At 36.1% G+C, this 18,759-nt stretch overlaps 1 protein-coding gene across 3 annotated transcripts in view; it reads left to right on the top strand.

Moving 5' to 3' along the window:
* The window catches only part of ASCC3 (activating signal cointegrator 1 complex subunit 3), a 266,295-nt gene that overhangs the window by 237,869 nt on the left and 9,667 nt on the right, over positions 1-18,759 (top strand). For all 3 annotated transcript variants that reach the window (XM_065056591.1, XM_065056589.1, XM_065056590.1), the window contains exon 37: positions 5,990-6,214. In XM_065056591.1, the coding sequence (XP_064912663.1) occupies positions 5,990-6,214 (225 nt within the window). The remainder of the gene's footprint in view (positions 1-5,989; positions 6,215-18,759) is intronic.

Raw genomic sequence — 18,759 nt, 5'->3', positions numbered from 1 at the left:
GGTTGGCTTTGTTATAGAATCATAGATCAGTATGGGATGGAAGGGACCTTCATGGTGGATACCATTGGATTGCACTGCCACATACATGTGCATTTGACAGGGAGAAATGTTATATGGAGCTTGTTTAGAAATGGTCTCTATGATGGATTACAGTATCGTGTACTAAATATACTCTAAACTTGCTTGACAATTTTTGTTGTTTTCTTTTGCATCATATTAGCCACTCTTAGAATCATATAATCATTCTGATTGGAAAAGACCCTCAAGATCATCGAGACCAGCCGTTAACCTAACACAGTCGCTAAACCATGTCCCTATGTACCACATCTACACATATTTTAAACGCCTCCAGGGTGACTCCACCACTTCCCTGAGCAGCCTGTTCCAACACCTGACAACCCTTTCGGTGAAGACATTTTTCCTAATAGCCATCTAAACATCCCCTGGCTCAACTCAAGATCTCTGCAAAACTTCAGCCTGTTCTGTTTCTTAGTGGAGCCTGCCAGGCTGCCCCAAAAATCTGGAATGTCACTTTTGTAAAGTTTGTCTCAAAAGTATATTTTTACATTTGTAAAGCAGAGTGAGGAAGCTCTTTGTACAAGTGTCTGCTGTCTAAAAAAGAGCTTCCAATCTGAATATCCCTGTGTTATGCAGCAGCTTCAATAAGCTGGTAGAAATGACTTTTTTTTCCATAATGTGGACCTTGAAAACATATATCATGTTTGTCCTTAAAACTTATAACTAGTAATATATGTTTATAACTGTCTATAACTGGGATGTTGTCCTAGACCTTTTATATCTAAGAGTAAAAAAACCACCCAAACATTTTAAACTTTGGAAGTTTGAATTATGTCCCATAAAGCTGAGACCGAAGCATATACATTTATGGGCTACCAATAAACTCCTTAAAATAGGAGTTTATAATGGAATCAGTAACACAGATATGATTTTCAGAGCAGTAATTCTAGTAAGTACTTTTCCAATTCCATTTTTCAATCTACTTTACTTTTTAGTGTGAGCTGAAAAACAGATTTTAAGTATGTGGTCAGTTTGGGCTTTTTTGCCCCCCCTTTTTTTTAGCGCGTTTATTTTTTTTTCTGGATATAAATCCAAGCTGGGTTGTGCACCAGCTGCCTGCCAGGATACATCTGTGCAAATTTAATGTCTTTCCGTATAAATCAAACTCACACTTGAAAATGTGAAGATAAAATATAGTATAAATATGATTATTAGTTTAGATAATTTTCATAATATATACTTTTGTCATTATTATGTCACATAATATGGTCTTGTGCTATTTAGAAGAGCAAGAGCAAAGGGAGATCAGCTTGGGAGCTTCAGTTAAGGGATTTTTTTTAATTTTCCTTGTAATATAGTTAACAGGGTCAAATGAAACTTTTGTCAGCACATGAAATGAGATACAGATATGTATATAAAGCCAGAAATAATTTCAAATATTTTTAAGTGCAGAAGTTCAAGTATACTCAAAGAAAAAAATACAGAATTTGTGAATGTTATAAGACACTATTATGCAGTTAGCTGGCTACTCACAAATTATCAGGGCTTGTTCTTTCTCTGTTTCTGCCATGCTAATTTTCCCTGTCCTATCCTAAGGTTAACATAGGTATTGCCAAACGAGGACACTTACAGACTGCTTTAAGTAGTATTAGAGTCCAGCTACTTGTAATACACTGTAGCACTATGTGGAAGTTACAGGTCAGGATGTTGCACTAAAATAATCTGTAGCAGTTTGTGCAATGGAACAAAAGACAAAAGACAATTATATAATAATATTATCATTGAGCTTATATTTGCCTATCCAGTTACTTAAAGATGGAAGTATGCTGTTTTCGCTTAGAAAAATAAATTGCATATTGACATAACTTTGAACTTCTGATAGTAGAGAACTAAAATTTACTTCATAATGTATTAGTAGTGTTAATTGCAGAACAACTGGAAAAAAAAAAAGCAGCCTATTTTTTATTTTTCGTTCTGTGCACAGATTATTATTTTTGCAGTCCTTCAGCATGTACTCAGACTACCATTAGTTTGTGTTTTAAACCAAGATTCAGGTAAAGAGGATGCAATTACTGTATTAGCTAAAAATTATCCTTATCTTTTCTCCATTTTTATTCTTCTGGTAGTTACTTTTAGTACTAGTTTACTGCAAGCTTTTTTAATACTGTAGCTTAATGACTGCTAATTTTGATATAATATTTTCTAAGAATGCTTTTCCCTTGTTTGTTTCTACACCAGAAACTCAAAAGACAGCAAAACAAATTGCAGGTGTGTTAAAGTTGAAAATATGGTGTTTAGGTTCACTGTACCTATATAAAGAAAAAGAATGTACAGATGGTCAGTCAATTCTAAGGTAGTTTCAATAAAAGCATCACTAAAGAAAAGGCTGCTGGCTCAACTCTGGAATGTGAGAAACTATTTTTGGTTTGGTTTAGACCCTCATTGTTACAAATTAATCAACTGCTCTTTAAAGTCTAGAACTCATTAACTTTATAAGTTTTACTGTTCCCATGACTGAACTTAGCTTAAAATATTCAAGTTTACTTTAGTTGCTCACCTTGATCCCATTTCTGTCTACGTTCCACAAGTATCCTCTTCCCTCTTGTAGACAGATGGCAAGGTGTAGCTAGTTGAGATTTAAAATATTTCAGCAGATTTACATGTGATGTAGTTTATAGTTCACTATAAATCAGTAATTTCAGCCAAACTTACAGATTTTGCAGGTAGAAAGAAAATCTGATTTTTTTTCTAACCCTATGGACACTGCATAGCACAGTACTCGCCATGCTGGATACCATATTTAAATTTTAGTTCAGTCTGACTCCTCAAATGCCTCATAGTACCAGAAAACTGCAAAAGATATATTTTAAAATGGGATGAGTTGTTTACTTTTAGAACAATTCTAACAGTTCAAGTAAAAGGTGATGGTAAGCTGCATATCTGGAACACTCTTGCAGACAGGACACCAAGATGATTCTATGGATGGTGTTATGCAGGAAACAGAATTCAATTATCAGAATAGCCCTTTGACCTTGTAAAATGTACCTACCGAGTTTATGCAGGTCTGCGTGTGATTTTTCTCACTGGCAAAGCAAGTTACTGTCTCCTGTATAACCCTGCATCACATACAGGTTGAAATGTAGGTTTGAGGGGACTGTTTCACCCTCAAGATGATGCAAGCATTCTCTAATGCCCAAAAGAAGGTATTGGGAAAGTCCATCACAAACCTGTAGAAAGGAGAGATGTGCAATGACTACCAAACACATGATTGCAGAACACATAGCTAAAATTCCTAGTTAACTCCTGGTATAGTCCAAGTTATGCTTAAGTGTGTAGGTGCTTGTAGACATATTATTTGCAAATGAGCCAAAATAGTCCTGATTTAACGGAAGAAAAAGGGAATGTGAAAAATGCACAGCAGTGCTTTGTGGTTTAACTGTAAAGTTTGTGTTAAGTTTCTTGTCTTTAGAAAGAAGATTAATGATTGATGCGTAATTTGATCTGTTTCCTCAGCCATGGAAATTAGAACGGTATCCAGATACAATGTACTAAAATATATAATACATATATATTGTGTGCAATAATTGAAGCTGTAGCCTTTGCAGAACAGATTGAGATTCACAATGAAAAGGAAAACTAAAATGAAAAAATATTGAGTGAACAGCAGGGCCTATTTGAGGTGATTACAATGGATGTTTCTTTATTCTGTCTTTTCTTGTGCAACCTGAAAACAGTAGCAGGGGGTTACAAGCAGAGTTCATCACAGAGTTGTCAATCACTGTCATTTACCATTTTGCAATGGAAGATGTCTTTATTCAAGGACAGCTGGGCAAATCAGAGAAACAGATTTGCAGTTAGTAGTCTGTCCAGGCTACACTAAGCAAACAAGGACAGGGCAGACATACTGGCCTCTCACATAAAAATATAATGGACTCTGCTGACCTCAGTGCCCTCCATTCAGCTTCATTCTCAGTCGTATAAAAGCTTCACTACCCATTCTCAATTTCCTTTAATTACCTACATGATGCAGATAAGAAAATGAACCTCACTTACTTACAGTCAATGATCACAAACAGGAAATTAAGTAGGCAAGTTGTTTAAAATAAGAGGAGTGTTTTGGAGGTAAATAAAACATGTGCTGGGGAAGAATTAGGGAAAATGCATTTTCAGGAGTACCAACTGGTCTGGAGTGACTTGGCTGATCCTTCTTCTTTCTGCTACTTTAAACTGCAAAGCAAAACTTAAGTAAAAAATCTCCTTGGTAAATATTCTTTAAAATATCTTTGAAGGAGAAGCCAGTTAAATAAAAAGAGTGAAGCAAACATGCAGCCTTCTATAGGACTTAAAAAGATTGTGACCTCGGGTTCAGAGAATAAATGACCACAGTTTTCACAAGAGATCTAGCAGAGACATCCAGGATTAAGCAGCAGTTGTCTTTAGTCAGTCTTCACTTCTAATCTGCAGTCTAGATATGAAATAATGACGTTCTGATTTTCTTTCCAAATCTTAAATTGCCTAATACTTATTTTTCCTTTTACATTTCTATCACAGTTTAGGTGTAGTTTCATTGTATCATTAAAGAAAAAAAAAATGTGCTGTCAGTTTTCAAGGGAGTGAAAAACAGCTATATAACTGATTTTAGGAATTGTCAAAAAAGAATTTTATGTGTTAGGATATTAATGAGTGGATACGGTACTTTGCAAGTCAATTAGGTAGTTCTATTAGGTGTTCTAAAATTGCCATTTTTCTTTATCTCACTCTGCATTGGTTACCGTTGTGACTACTTCATTAATATGGATTTGCAGGAAGACTGACTGGAGATTGAAGACTAAAACTCATAATATCAAATCTATAGTCTAAGACGAATATAAAATCCTGAACACTTTAATTTAATGGTCTCTGCTAAGTCCATAGTTTGGAAGATATTGCCCTCAGGGCTACCCAAATAAGTTTTTATTTCATGACAAAAGAAGTACAGTCTTTTAAATTACAGATGGAAAAGATATCACTTATTATAAAACTCCTATCTTTACTTGCAAATTTTATACTTCAGAAAGATCAACCTCATTCCAGACAAGAAAATGTACGCATGCATGCACAAGAGGATTTTGTGGAGGAAAAAAATTACCAATTAAGTCACAGAACTGACTCTTCAGCCTCTTCAGTCTCTTCTTATAGTTCTTAGGGTGCTTCTGTTGAACTTTCTTTCAGAGACAGTGGGTTTCCCTAGCAGGAGAATGAACATCTCTGCTCTTGCTGCTAGACGTATTTGTTCCTCTCAGCCCCAAGGATGTTGCTACTCCTAACTACATTTAGAGTACTTGTTGGTGTGCAGCTCCTTTTTGCAACAGTGAGAAAGTTCTTAGACAGCTTTCATTTTGGCATGAATGGTATTAGTCCCACTCTGGAGCACAGAGGACAGTTTTCAGCACCTACTTAAAATTTTGCTTTTTGCTTTGATTGCTGATCATCTGTTGCTTAGACACCGACTGCTCGAAATATTGAAAAAATATTGAAAATATATTTTAAAAGAACCTTACCAGAGGTATTTCAAACCCACTGTGTTTTGAATACAAACAGAAAAGTAGAAACCCTGAAAACTGAAAATGTGAATTATTGACTTCTTCATAGCCAACCTTACAATGTTTTTGTGAGCCAGCCAGGGTGCAATACCTGTAGAAGGTCATCTCAAATACTGATTCCACCCATGAATGTATTTATTTCACTGCTTTTATTTTTTTCTTTAATATTAAAATCAGGTCTGTGAAAAAAAAATTTAAAACCTATAGTTGTGTGAATATTTGTGAATATTTTACTACCTATTGTTTTCCCACACACGTGATTTTGATAAATAAGTACCCTTTCTAAGCATTCTAACTATAGTAAATTCACTGCATATACTTTTAATGTCTCAGTAAGGAATAATGATTATTCTGAAGTTAATTACAATGGTTCATTTTTTTTTTTTAAGAATGCTGATGAGTACACAGATCTACCTGTGAGACACAATGAAGATCAGATGAACAGTGAACTGGCAAAACATCTTCCAGTTGAAGTCAATCCCCATTCATTTGACAGTTCACACACAAAAACACACCTCCTGCTGCAAGCCCACTTCAGCCATGCCATGCTGCCTTGTCCGGATTATGCAACTGATACAAAGACAGTGCTGGACCAGGCAATCAGAATATGTCAGGTATAGTAATGCATTTTAATGTTTAACTCTTGTTGGTTTTACTGTTTATTGTTAGTGTGTTGTAATATATTGAATATAGAAAAATCTGAAGATTTCTTGCAGTCTTCTGGAGAACTGGTACCACACAGGATGATACCACTTTGTTTAGGGAGGAATTAGATGCCCATAAAGGTGCCAGCTCTGCAGAACTGGAGGTAAACAATCTTATGCTAAAAGTCTGTGGGACTCTGGTTGGCGGCAGCTGTTGCCATAGGACTCACCTCTTTCATATGCAACAGCTTTCTATCTCTGTATCGTGTTATGTTGTATATAAGTTATTCCTTGCATGGGTGTGCTCCCTGCAGGTTGTTGTGTTGATCACTAAGAACCTGTCTCCTGTGCGTAATTTTATTCTTATAGCACCCATAAGCACTGTAGTCACTGCCAAGCGTAAATAAAACATCCTTTGGAATGTGAATTGGGACGAGAGAAAGGGTTTTTCTCTAGCTTGTGAAAAGATATGTCTTCTGTTTCCTAATTATCCCAGAGCCAAAGAGCACACTTTTAGACACAGATTTTAAACTCAGTCTGGAGGCTTGTGACTTTTACAGTTGTACTGCAGTCACAACCCACAGAAACTAAACTGACCATAGAGAACACTGGTAACAAGTAATCACATGCACAGCTGCATGCCTCAGAAGGATTTTAAAGCAGCAATTTGAGTTTGGAACAGAGTGCTGCCATACCTGAAAAGCACATTTAGAGTTACAGCAGGAAGGGTGAGCTCTGGTTGACGCAGAGAACAGCTGCCCCTCTGATTCTGCCAGAAAGGAATAATATTCTCTTCAGCAGAACTGGACAAAGACTCATTCACAGGTTCTTGAAGATCAGGTAGCCTTCAACAAACCATTCTTTTTATCTGCCTCCATTCACTATCTGTAAAATAGGGACAGTAATTCTTTCTTCCTACAGTTTCTGTTCACTAAAATTTTAATATTCTCAGTGATCTATATGTCAGCTGTCAGAATGGAGCTTTGATCTTGTTTGAAGCCTGATGGCAATTTGGCAACTGCAAACATCATTGTGTCAAGCCTACCAGTTTGTAAAGCCACGCTATGAGAAATTATTAATCAATGCTCTAGACAAACAAAATACTGTGGACAATTCAGTGTCCAATGATTTGGGTGAGTCTCAACCTTACACTAGCAAAAACTACAAGCTTGTAATTCTAATATCAAATAAAGCAAAATTAATAAAGAAAACAAAAGTAAGGGGCAAATAACACCACAAATGTTATTGCTACACAGTCTTAAACTTGGCAACCAGCAGTGCTTGAATGCAAGTCTACTCCAAATATTCAAATCAATAAAATCATGGTGCTGATAGCTTCAATGTATGAACAGTTGTTATTCATAATACTCAGTTATTAACAGAAAACAACATCACTTGCTCAGATGAGAAAATTCACCTTTGTTTTAAAGAAATCACATACTTAGAGTTCATTTAGATGATTGTGGAATTAGTGTTTGGGGCGTAACTACATATTTGGGAAAAGAAGTAAATTGAAGATTCTTTACAATAATTATTTTGCTTAATATTTATTCTGCTTTGCCAGGAAATATATTTTTTTAATCCTGTTACTGCATAATATGTATTTCAGAAACAATAATCATTCAGAAGAAAAAAACCTAAAATATTAGACAGTTCCTTGAAGTAGAAATGGAGTTCAGAGGAGTATCATTCCATACTGTGCCTTAGCGCTCTGGCCCTCAGTTAAATACTACCTAGTGTTACATATACAGTAGTCTTAAAAAAAAAAAAAAAGCGAGCATTTTTGTATTTTGAAGTTGTCGCATGGTTTACATCTCTTGGGAGAATATTAGTTCCATCTTATTAGTCACGCTTCCCAAACAAAGGTTAAAGTTCCCAGAATATAAGCAATAGACAGGGTTACACTTTCAGTACTGGTTGTTACCTTTTTCCTTAGCACTGACCTGCTGATGAACTCTGGGTCAACAGAGGTGGAAAAAAAAAAAAAAGATGTTAGCTGTGAGAAAAGGAACTGAACCATAGAAGGATCCATTGATTAACATATTCAGTGGGTGACGTTCTCTGTCCGTGTGAACACGTGCTCACACCACCAAATGTAAAATTCAGCAGTGAGGTGGGAATTGGGTTTGTGTCGAACTTTTGTTTATTTACTTACAAAGTACTTTATCCGTTAAGGTTGTATAGCTAACCTGTGAATTGTGACCTGAACATAAACTGTTATTTTTGCTGCTGGGTATGTGAATGACAGAGTTTCCATATCAGCCCAAGATCTTTCAAAGAGCTTTTACAAGTGGTTGTACCTTGCTAGATACAGCAGGGCTCCATCCCAGGTCCACTGCAGAGCAGATTTGCCATCTCTAGCTGCAATACATAAGCAAGCCTCTGTCCAACGCAGGTTATTACACTTCTCCACTCTTCAGTGCTCGCTTTCACCTGAATCAGCCTTCTGTGCTGTCGTTCCTTTTGCAGCTCCCCTATTGTGTCCTCCCCACCATTCCTCCAGCCTCCTTGAGCCTCTTTCATCACCAGTGGCTTTAGGCTAAGTAGTGTTAATGGTCAGAAAACTACATTAACAGCATCAGATAGATAAATGTGACTGATGGATTTCAAGTAAGATTCTATTTTCTTCTAATTAAAAAAAAAATTCAACCATTCTTAAATTAATTTTCCTGAGATGTCTCAGAAGTTTTGTTTTTATATTAGAATTCTGTTGATCTATACTCACGATGAAAGATAGGAGTCATAAGCATTTAAAAGAATTTGAGGAGTTGTGGTGCTGGCTCAGTAATTGTAATTGTTAAATGTAATTGTTAACATAGAAAATGGAAGAAATATAGTCTGATACAGACTTTCTATAGTTAGCATTTGTTAGCTATAGATGGAGTTTGTTATAGCAAGACAAAATGTATTAGCTATTTCCCCAGGATTAAATACAGAATTCTTTCCCTTTTACTGGAGAAATATGGGGAATAGCAATATGTAACCTTTTGGGAAGTGAATGCCTGTCTGCTCCCACACCCTTCTCCATAATGAATGGCCACTGAGGCATTGACTAGACTGAAGGAATGTCCCTGTTCTACACTGAAAAGCTCAAGTCAAAGACTAACAGGTTTGTTATCAGTGACAGGCCCTCATAGATAAAGCACAGAAGGTTCCCATGGCTCAAAAACTCTGCCATGACTTCCTATGTGACCTTGGCCAAGTCATTTGATTTTTATTTGCTTCTGTCACCTTTAATAAAATTACAGTAGACTGCATATTCTCTTCAAGCGTAGCCCTCTCTCTGCTATATTTTTATTGAGGAAAGATAGAGGTGTCAGTAAGATGGTGCTGAGCACTCCTGTAGCTGCTCAAAATCAAACACTTTCCTGCTTCCTGCAGAAGAACATCAAAGGATAAAAATTCTAATGAAATTATTTGTCTAATATTTTTGTAGAATTATTACCGTAAAGACAATACCCCACCTTTTTTCCTATCTCTGATATATGAATATGTGAAACAGACTAAATCTAATCTCTTTTTTACTTCTTTTGTCAAGCCTTATATTTTGTGACTGTGTATTCAGCGATCAGTTCTTACTCTGCTGTTCTAAGACTATTGCCTATATTTGCATTAATTGAAATGGATAATTGAGGCAGTAATACCGTCAGTCTCGGATTCAGCAGGGCAGTCTCTTCTAGGAAAGAGACTGCTGGCTTTGCATTGGGATTGGCACAAGCCTCCACTTGTAGTATAATCGTTGATAAAATATTTTAATATTGCCAGGAGCAGAACTGCCATGGAGCTCAGCTTTAACCTCTGAGAAGTGTTTACCTATGGATGTGTTAAACGCATCTCAGTAGGGTACCTGTGCAATGAGAGAAGATGGACATGAAGTCAGAATAAAGACTAGTTTGCACGGGAAATGTGCACGTCCCTGAAAGGAGGACCTTGTAACACCGTCACTGATGGCCTGCCTTTCCCCGTCACATTACTCCTCTGGAGATTCTAATTTTGACAGGAAATAAAAAAAACTATTCGGGTTAAACACTGCATTTCCTTAGCTGGACGATGATGTTCCTAACACTGCTTTAGCCTTTCTAAAATAGTTCTAGTTAGTTGTTTCTGGTCATTTAAATTGCAGCTTTTACTACAATTCTTCTTCAGAGAATCATCTTTGTGGGACATGTTCAGAGTCATCAAATATTGCACAAATACGCTGCCCAGTTCAGCAGTCTTTAAAGAACTAGCTTACATACAAAATGCTCGCTCTGCTAAACTGCAGCTGCTCTGGCTGATGGTGGAGCTGCATCTACCGCTCCTCACGCCAAAGTCCTTCCCAGCCATCTCAGCACAGCTGTCAACAGCAGAGGTGCCTGAGCTGCAGTTCCCAGATGGTAAGAATGGGAATGTCCCTCAGCTCTGGACTTTCCATTCTCCCCAAACCTCCGAGGTTCGTAACAGCCACTAAAATTATTGACCTGGGGAGCCATATCCCTTGGATCATTTGTTTTTCTGCCTGTGAGGAAATGGAGAAGTCTTATAGATCTGAAGTGTGTTTTGAGCTCATATGTTGTCTGGTTAGTGCAGGCATGCCCATGACCTGCTGCAATGGCCTGTTCTGCAGTGTGTATGTCAGATTTGCCCAGAAGTGCCCAGGGAAGGAAATAATTTTTTTGTTTAATGGGTGCATTGGCAACTATAAATAAGTTGGCAGCTCTACTGAAGGAAGGGAAGAGAATCAAATTAACTCGAGAATGCAGAGGATTATTCAGAAACAAGTGAAGAGCAGGGGCCGTATCTCTTTAACTACTACACATATTCTTTGTGTATGTGGTAACATTCCAGTGATAGCACCATGTTTGCAATTTTACTTAAATACTGGTTGATTTCATGGTTGGATGGCTACCCATTCTACATTAGGAGAGTGGAAAGAACAGGATAATAAAAAAATGTGTAATGCATATGCTGGACAGTAATGCTCATTTATAGATACTAAACAGCGATGGATAACTTTGTAGTGAACGTACCCGGACACATTGGGGTGGAATCATGTGCTGCCTGCTGCTCTTTTGCCGGTCTGTACATGAGAGAAGAGCAGGTTACCTTTGTGGCAGTAGTGTTGGGGTTTTTGCTCGCTGTGGCTAATAGGTGAACTGGTGTATGGAAGCATCTTGGTGACAGTTTAATGATGGTTTGGTGCTGCTTATATATAATCCCTCCCCCACCCATGACAAACCTTTTCCCAGTTGGGGCTGGAGGAAATGAGTAATGCTTAACCCATTTGTGTGATCAATTCACTTAAGCAGCTACTGTGAAATGTTAATCACAACTTTAATTTGTACTGCATTAGCATTTTGATTAACTTGTAGGCTTGCTAGCACACTTGAAGCACTTTTACTCATAGTTACAGCTCGGAAATGACTTTTTGATTAATTAAGTTTGTTAGACAGCAGCTGAGCTTCCTGAATGCTAACCTTATGGGGCTAAAAGTTCAGGAGAAAGTTACTGGGAATAACTGTTGCTGTTGAAAAGGATTCTTGTGAATGCACTCAAAATTTTAATTATTGACAAAATATTACATTACTACTTTGAAACTGACTTTCAACTCTAAAGAGGGCAGATTTATTATGAGAAAGATGCTGTATATTTTTCATGGGTTTGTTAGATTGTGTAAGATTTGGAACAAATGCTGTTCTTAAGACATTGTTTATGTTAGGAAACCGGAATTTCTTGCTGAGAGATTCTTATCAAAAACATTTTATTGTATTTACAGTTCACTAGCATAGGAGAGAATATCAATTTATTAATTAATAATCTCAAAATAAATCAACAAGTTCTGAACGTGGTGGGTTATGCCCTACCAAGTTTACATTGCTAGTATCACATTCCATAGCTGCTTTGCTCTCACTAATACTGTCAAAAAAATTAGTCACTAAGAACCCAAGAGCTGCACTCCACTAACCATAGGCAGTAAGTGATTTGTCCTTCCACTGGTTCTGATCATACTAATAAAGTTACTATGGAGGCTAAAGGATGAATACAGGGATAGGAATCTTACAAAGCAGCTAGGAAGGTCGCAATTTGCATACATCAGTGAGACCTTTATGATGATGGGAGAATGAAGAATTAGTCTCTCCTAGGGGGTAGCAGAGCATATGGAAGAGAGAGCTGGTAAAAAAGTGAAGGGAAGGGGGATGCGGAGTGCAGTATAAAAGGATAATAATCCCTGAATGGGATTAATTACATCTTATTCAGTATTTCTCTGATAAAGTACAAGGGGGAGGGGTGGTCTGTAAGCTGTAACTATACAGCTGTGTGTATGTGATTTAATTGACCTGAAAGAACTCCTCCCCTTCCCCAAGTTCATGCATTTCTAAAAAGTAATCTTGGACTAGATCTCTGAAGTGCAAAGGTTCTGTAGATACCTGTTTTACCAGTGTATAAGATACAAAAGTTAGTGACCTTAAAACCCTCTGTAAGACTTCTTCAAATAAATTCCAACTTTTCAAGCCAGTTGTCCTTAGTGGGGTATATAATTGAAGCATCGTAATCATAATTTATATGAAAACATGAATCTTATAGTACATGGCATGCTTTAACATCTGGAAAAATATTTTACTTGTATTAGTATGATCTCAAGTCACATGTGGATCATAATATAATATTACATATTGGAAGGCTTCCTACATTTGAAGCATGTGCAAAAAAGATTTATTATTATTCTGAATTCTTAGTTTTCAGGAAAATGGGTAAAATGCATACTTTTGCATATTATTATCTATAAATATTTGTCTTATAAACTCCGTAGTCCTAAACAGCTGTAATTAGGCACCATTTTAATTATTTTAATAGTTCTATGGATTTAAACGTCTATTTCTAACTGAAGTCTAGTCCTAGACAACAGAACTTATATTAGTATGCAGTGAAGACAAGAGTTGGGGATATTTTGATGATTTGATATTGGAATACAATACACAATAAATGCAGGTACAAAAATAGGTACAAATCCTAACCAGCCTTAACTATGGTTTTTGATGCAACTGTGCAACAGTTTGAAGTATTTTGGTCTTACACAGTTTATATCTTTTAAATACCAGTTTCCTTCCTCAAAGCATCACTGCAGAATAAGACCTGTTGTTTGTTTGGCTAAGAATGTGTTGGATTTAGATTATATGAGCTTTCAAGTCTAAGGTGAATGTTTTTTTGTGTAGAGGGCTGTATACATTAGTGTACCCACCTTCAATTTCCCAAATGAAGGAGCTCAAGAAAGTGTTGTAGTCTGTGAAGCATCGATACAAAAAAAATAAAATTAATCTTTTAAAAGTGGATAAATTTGAGCCATGTAGCTCACCCTGATTACTTTTGAAGTTTCAGCCTCATCCAACAAATCATTACCACCAATGGCATCACTGTAGGCAGTCAACTTTTAGCTGAGTAATCACAGATATAAATCTCAGCTGCAGCAACACTTCTTACGTTACCTTAGTCTCCCTAGCTAGCCTTTGTATCCAGAGCAGTTATTTTTCATTTAGCTCCATTTTCACTTACTTACATATAATTTAGCCACAAAATATTGACTTTTATATTTACAATGTTTACAATTACATGTATATTGACAATATTTAAGTAGAGATGCTTACTATATTCAGAATTATATGACAGGTGACTTCAAACAAAATAAATTATTCCAAGCAGTATGCAGTCTCTGTTAATAAAATGCAAGCTGTTTCATTTGAACACTTCAATAACTTATCTTAAAGGAAAAAGCTATTTAAGTCATTTGAGTAGATGAGAAATTCTGCTAGTTGTACAGCCTCTGCTCCCTTGCCACCTACCCAGTCATACAAGAGTGATCCAGAATATCTGGCTTTCAAATGAAGGATGTGAAAGTAATACCAAAACCAGTGTTAATACTTTGCAAGAAAAGTTTCTCAAATGAAAGATTTTGCAATCAGGATATTTCAGTTGCTAGACAAATCTCCTAAATGGGTAGGGAGTGTGTGGGGTAGATATGTTCACTATGGAACAATTTAGTATGTTATTCTGAGCACATGTTCAGAGTGCTTTAAAACACCAGATAAAAGCAATGATGCTTTGCTATCAGTGTGTGTGCCACACACTCACCTCTCTCACATCCTGCCCCATCTTTACTTCCCCTCAGGCTAGGGAATTATAAACGATGATTTAAAGCATCAGTAGTAACTTTGGCTGAAAAGAGACCTACTGTTAAATCTCAGCTTCATGTTAGACCAGCAAGGTACAGGTTGATCAGTTTAAATAATTCAGTACTTAAGGATAACCAGCTACTGCTCCTGAAAATAAGATGATGGAAACACGAGAAAGGATGCTGAGGGTTTCGTAGTAACGCACTCCTGGAATGAAGAAGAAAATAACAAGATTTCGATCGAAACATTTTGACATTCAATCCTGAATATCATCAAAATGAAAATTTTTGCTAATACCTAACAGGTGTATCTACATCAGTTATTGAGCATCAGCATTTTTGTGCTGTCCCTGCCATTATTTATAGCTAGTTGCTTCCCATGTTGGTAAAAGCCAAGCTATTTTTGATAATGACAGACAAAATGTTAAAGGATGTGTCACTGATTGCTATTATTACTTTATGGTTGTCCAAATATGACACTTGAAAGGCTTAAAAGCTAATGCTCATCCATCTCAGTGTAGGCCTCTGCTTTTATTCTCCCAAGTGCAGGAAGGGGCCCAAATGATACAGTAGTAAACATATTTTTCATTATAACAAGCAATATTTTCCTTGACTCCATCTATTTACCCCATATTTTCTACTTCAGATTAAAAAGTGGTGGGCTTAGGGCTTTGTGTTTGTTTTTTTTTTTTAACTTGTTGGTTTACCAAAAAGCATTTTGATATAAGTAAAAGCATCTTTATAGTTTTGTTGCATCACTTCTTGCATTCACTGTCCTCTTCTCTTGATTTTTTTCTCTGTGATGAAATTATCCTGTGTTGGCATGAAATTCTGAGGCAGATAAACAATTTGTGCCCTTTCTCAGTTTAGAGTAATATTCTTAATCTGTTCCAGTCTTATCAGCTACAAGGTATTTAGAAATTACTTACTTCTTCACCAAATAAAAGTGAACAAGCCACAGTTTTTTAGAAAATTATACTGGTTTGTACTTAACATCAACCACAAACCAAACAAGTAACAACTGGAGAAACTAGACTAAATGTTATTCATCGGATAACATAAATATTAATTACTTGCCATTTTTTCTTTTGTCTTTTATATTATTTTCTTTATTTAGTTGCTACATTTTGTATAGCTAATTTGGAGACAGAGGAATGACTCAATTTGTTACTTTGAGTATTTATAGGAATTTCAATAACCATTTAAGTATCAAGAATCTGTGTGTTTTACACTTAGCGGAAAATGAGACATGTGCGGGTTTCCAAGGCAGCGGATGAAACAAGGCAACTTTACCATTGTTCTGACTTTTTCACAATGTCACTGTCTTGGATTTCACGTCCAGATAGAGATGATGTGAATAAATTCTATGGGTGAAGAAGCAGAAAATAAGGAGGAAAAGAGGATTTGCCATGTGGATTCATTATAACAATGTGGAACACAGAGTCTCACACACACAGGCTTTCCTTGCTCCCTACGGGATATCTGTCTGTAGGCCTCTATCAATTTCTAGGAGATTTTCTATGTGAAAGGATCCTCCAGTTAATTTCAGTGTATAGCTTGTTTTAGATTTATCTTTCTCTTACATCTTGTCTTTTCCTTTCCCCTTTTCAAACCTCTGTTAAAGAGGTGGGGGTAGGGGAATAGATTTAAAAAAAAAAAAAAAGAACACAATGAAAACAGTGTTATGCATGTGTCCTCAGAAGCATTTTATAAAAATACCACTGCTTCATGCTGACTAAAAATACAACTAACTGTGTTCTTTTTGCTGCTCATAGAAAAAACAGGATTTCTATGTGCCCATTGTTCTTCACATATATACAGTGTTCTCGTCATTGAGGAACATGAGGTTTTAAACTATGTCAGAAGAGCAGAAAGGGAAAGAACAAGAATCAGGTAGTGAAGAGCAGGAGAGAGATACCATACTGTCTCAGCAACATGCTCAGAGGCACCGACTGTACCCTGTGTGTAGGCTTCAATATATTTTAAAATGTGGAAGTAGGTAAAGAGAGATTTGCTCTGGAAGTTTACAAGATGGACTTCACCCTGATACATGCTGAGAACATTTCCCTCTTTATCAGACTAAAAATCATGTGAGCCAGCACATAAATCTACAGGTTGTGAAACTGCTTCTTTCACATGTGATTTCTAACATGATTTTATTTCTTGTTTGGTAAAAATAATCATACCTGGAAATCACCTTGACTAGACAAGTGAAAAGACAGAAAAAAGAAAACCATTAATGTTGTGCTGGGAGGTACTATTTCTAGGGTTACTAGGAATGTTATTAGAGTGTTTGAGGGTGCTGTGGCTCTTTCTTCAAAAAAGACAAGTTAAATGTTAAATGTAGGTCTTTATTAGCTGAAAGGCGCTTTATCCACAGTTCATAAGAAATGAGACAACATTTGTGTAATACAGGGTAACGCTAAATATTTTTCTGTGACACTGATCTTATCATCCTAATCTGGAACAAAACCTGTTGAAATTGCATTGTAAACTGCTAAAATAAACTGTGTGACTGGCCAGGACTGAAACTAACTTGTGTCTTTAAACGCAGTATTTCTCCAGAATCGGTGTAATTTAATTGAAATAGCTCCGCGTGTGTAAACAACTCCTTTGTTTAAAGAAGATTTCACTGTTTAGTTTGCCTTAAGTAAATGCTGCCTTTTGTTTGTCTGTAAAACATTTGATTAAATGTAAAGACCTACATAGACAGCTCCTCCTCATTACACTAGTGGCTGGAAAATAAGTTAAAATGATGCAGGTATCTGCTGTCTAAGGAAGTATCAAACAATATCATTTGTCTTTAAAAGAAAAACCCAGGGAAACATCTTAAGCCTAGTCCTTAAATCAAACTACAATTCTCGAAATATCAAGAAGATGGTATTTAAAGAAGTGTTGATACTGTTCAATATACCAGATTCTTTTCTTGCTTTCTTAAAAAACATTTTCTAGTATTTTAATCAAGCCTCAAATTTCCTGTATCGCAAACCACTTTTAAATACGTTGCTTTCTACTGAATTAGAGTCTTGTGATGAAGACCCACACTTTATTGTGATCGTAATGGTATTAAACAACAAAATAAGCAGGACAACTAACATTATAGCATAACTTTCTTCACCAACTGAGTTGATTCTATAAATCATAATAACCATTTTAATGTACTGTAGACAGGGTGAAAAGGACACTATATATTCAAATAACTACATTTACTATAAAATAGTATGTTGAAACCAAAACCTCATGTTTGGTCCTTTCTCTTTTGGAAGAACTCTTAAATTCTCTTTCAGACTAACCAAACAGAATTTAAGTCCAGTCAGGAAAAAAGCCAGATGACCATTTTTTTCATGTCAATAGGGCCACTTGCAGTGCCCAGTCCATAATGAATTCTACAGATACAGATCTTTATGCTAGTGATACTTATAAGATGCCTTTTACTTGTATTGTCTGCAACATAGGAAGTAGAAATGGAACAGAACCTCATGAGATGTGGAAGGCAGGATGATCCTTAATGCTGTGGTGTGGTGTGTAGCTGGATAGGGTTTTTATGTTTGCTTGGATTTTTTAATGTACTTTGGGAAAGCTTTAAAAATTTGGGATAGAGATGCCAAAAGAGAGACAGCCAAGCATCTCACATTCTCGAGACAATAAACAGTTTACAGTGCAAAGGGTAAAATCCATGTTATTTCTGACTGCTCTTACCCACGCTAGCTAAACTATTAGCTATTTTGTAATCTTTCTTCAAGATTTCAAATTAGGTGTCCGTGTTGAACAAAACCTAAAAAATGTTCATTAAGCTAAACTTTAGGGGTTTTGTCTAGTCGAATTCAAGAATTTTTTTAAGTCCTTAGGTTAAAATGTGAATAATAACTGCTACTGGTTAAGTGACATCAATATTAATTTTGGAACAAATGTAAATATGTTGTTGTTGTTCTTAAATAGTTCAGGGATTTTTGAATAATTATGCAATTCTGGCAAAGCTCTGATGTCAAAATATAAACCAATACTGCAGTTAATTGTAACATCTTCCTTTACAGTAAACTTTGAGATTTATCCCTTTCATTCGGAGTTGGATTATGTCAAAGAGAGGTTATTTCTAAGGAAAAGATCCCACCTTCTGCTCTCACCCCTAAAAACGGGGTATAAATAACCTTTTCAAGGGTAAGAATTGATGATGCTGCTGCAGGATTTAATCCATCTTTTTCCAAGGTTAATTCAAAAGATGCCTGCTGCCATCAGTAGAGGTTGAAGTAAATTCCCATGTTGAAGGCCTAGAAATTCCTGTATGTTAAACATTAAAAGAATGCTTTTACTTGTATGAACCAGGTACTCAATTATAATTGAATTCTCTTTTTTATATGTATATGTCTCC

This window comes from Columba livia, chromosome 3 (genome assembly GCF_036013475.1).
Source record: "Columba livia isolate bColLiv1 breed racing homer chromosome 3, bColLiv1.pat.W.v2, whole genome shotgun sequence".
Classification (NCBI taxonomy): domain Eukaryota; kingdom Metazoa; phylum Chordata; class Aves; order Columbiformes; family Columbidae; genus Columba; species Columba livia.
The sequence above is the reverse complement of the archived record's forward strand: the minus strand, read 5'-3'. Positions and strand labels throughout refer to the sequence as shown.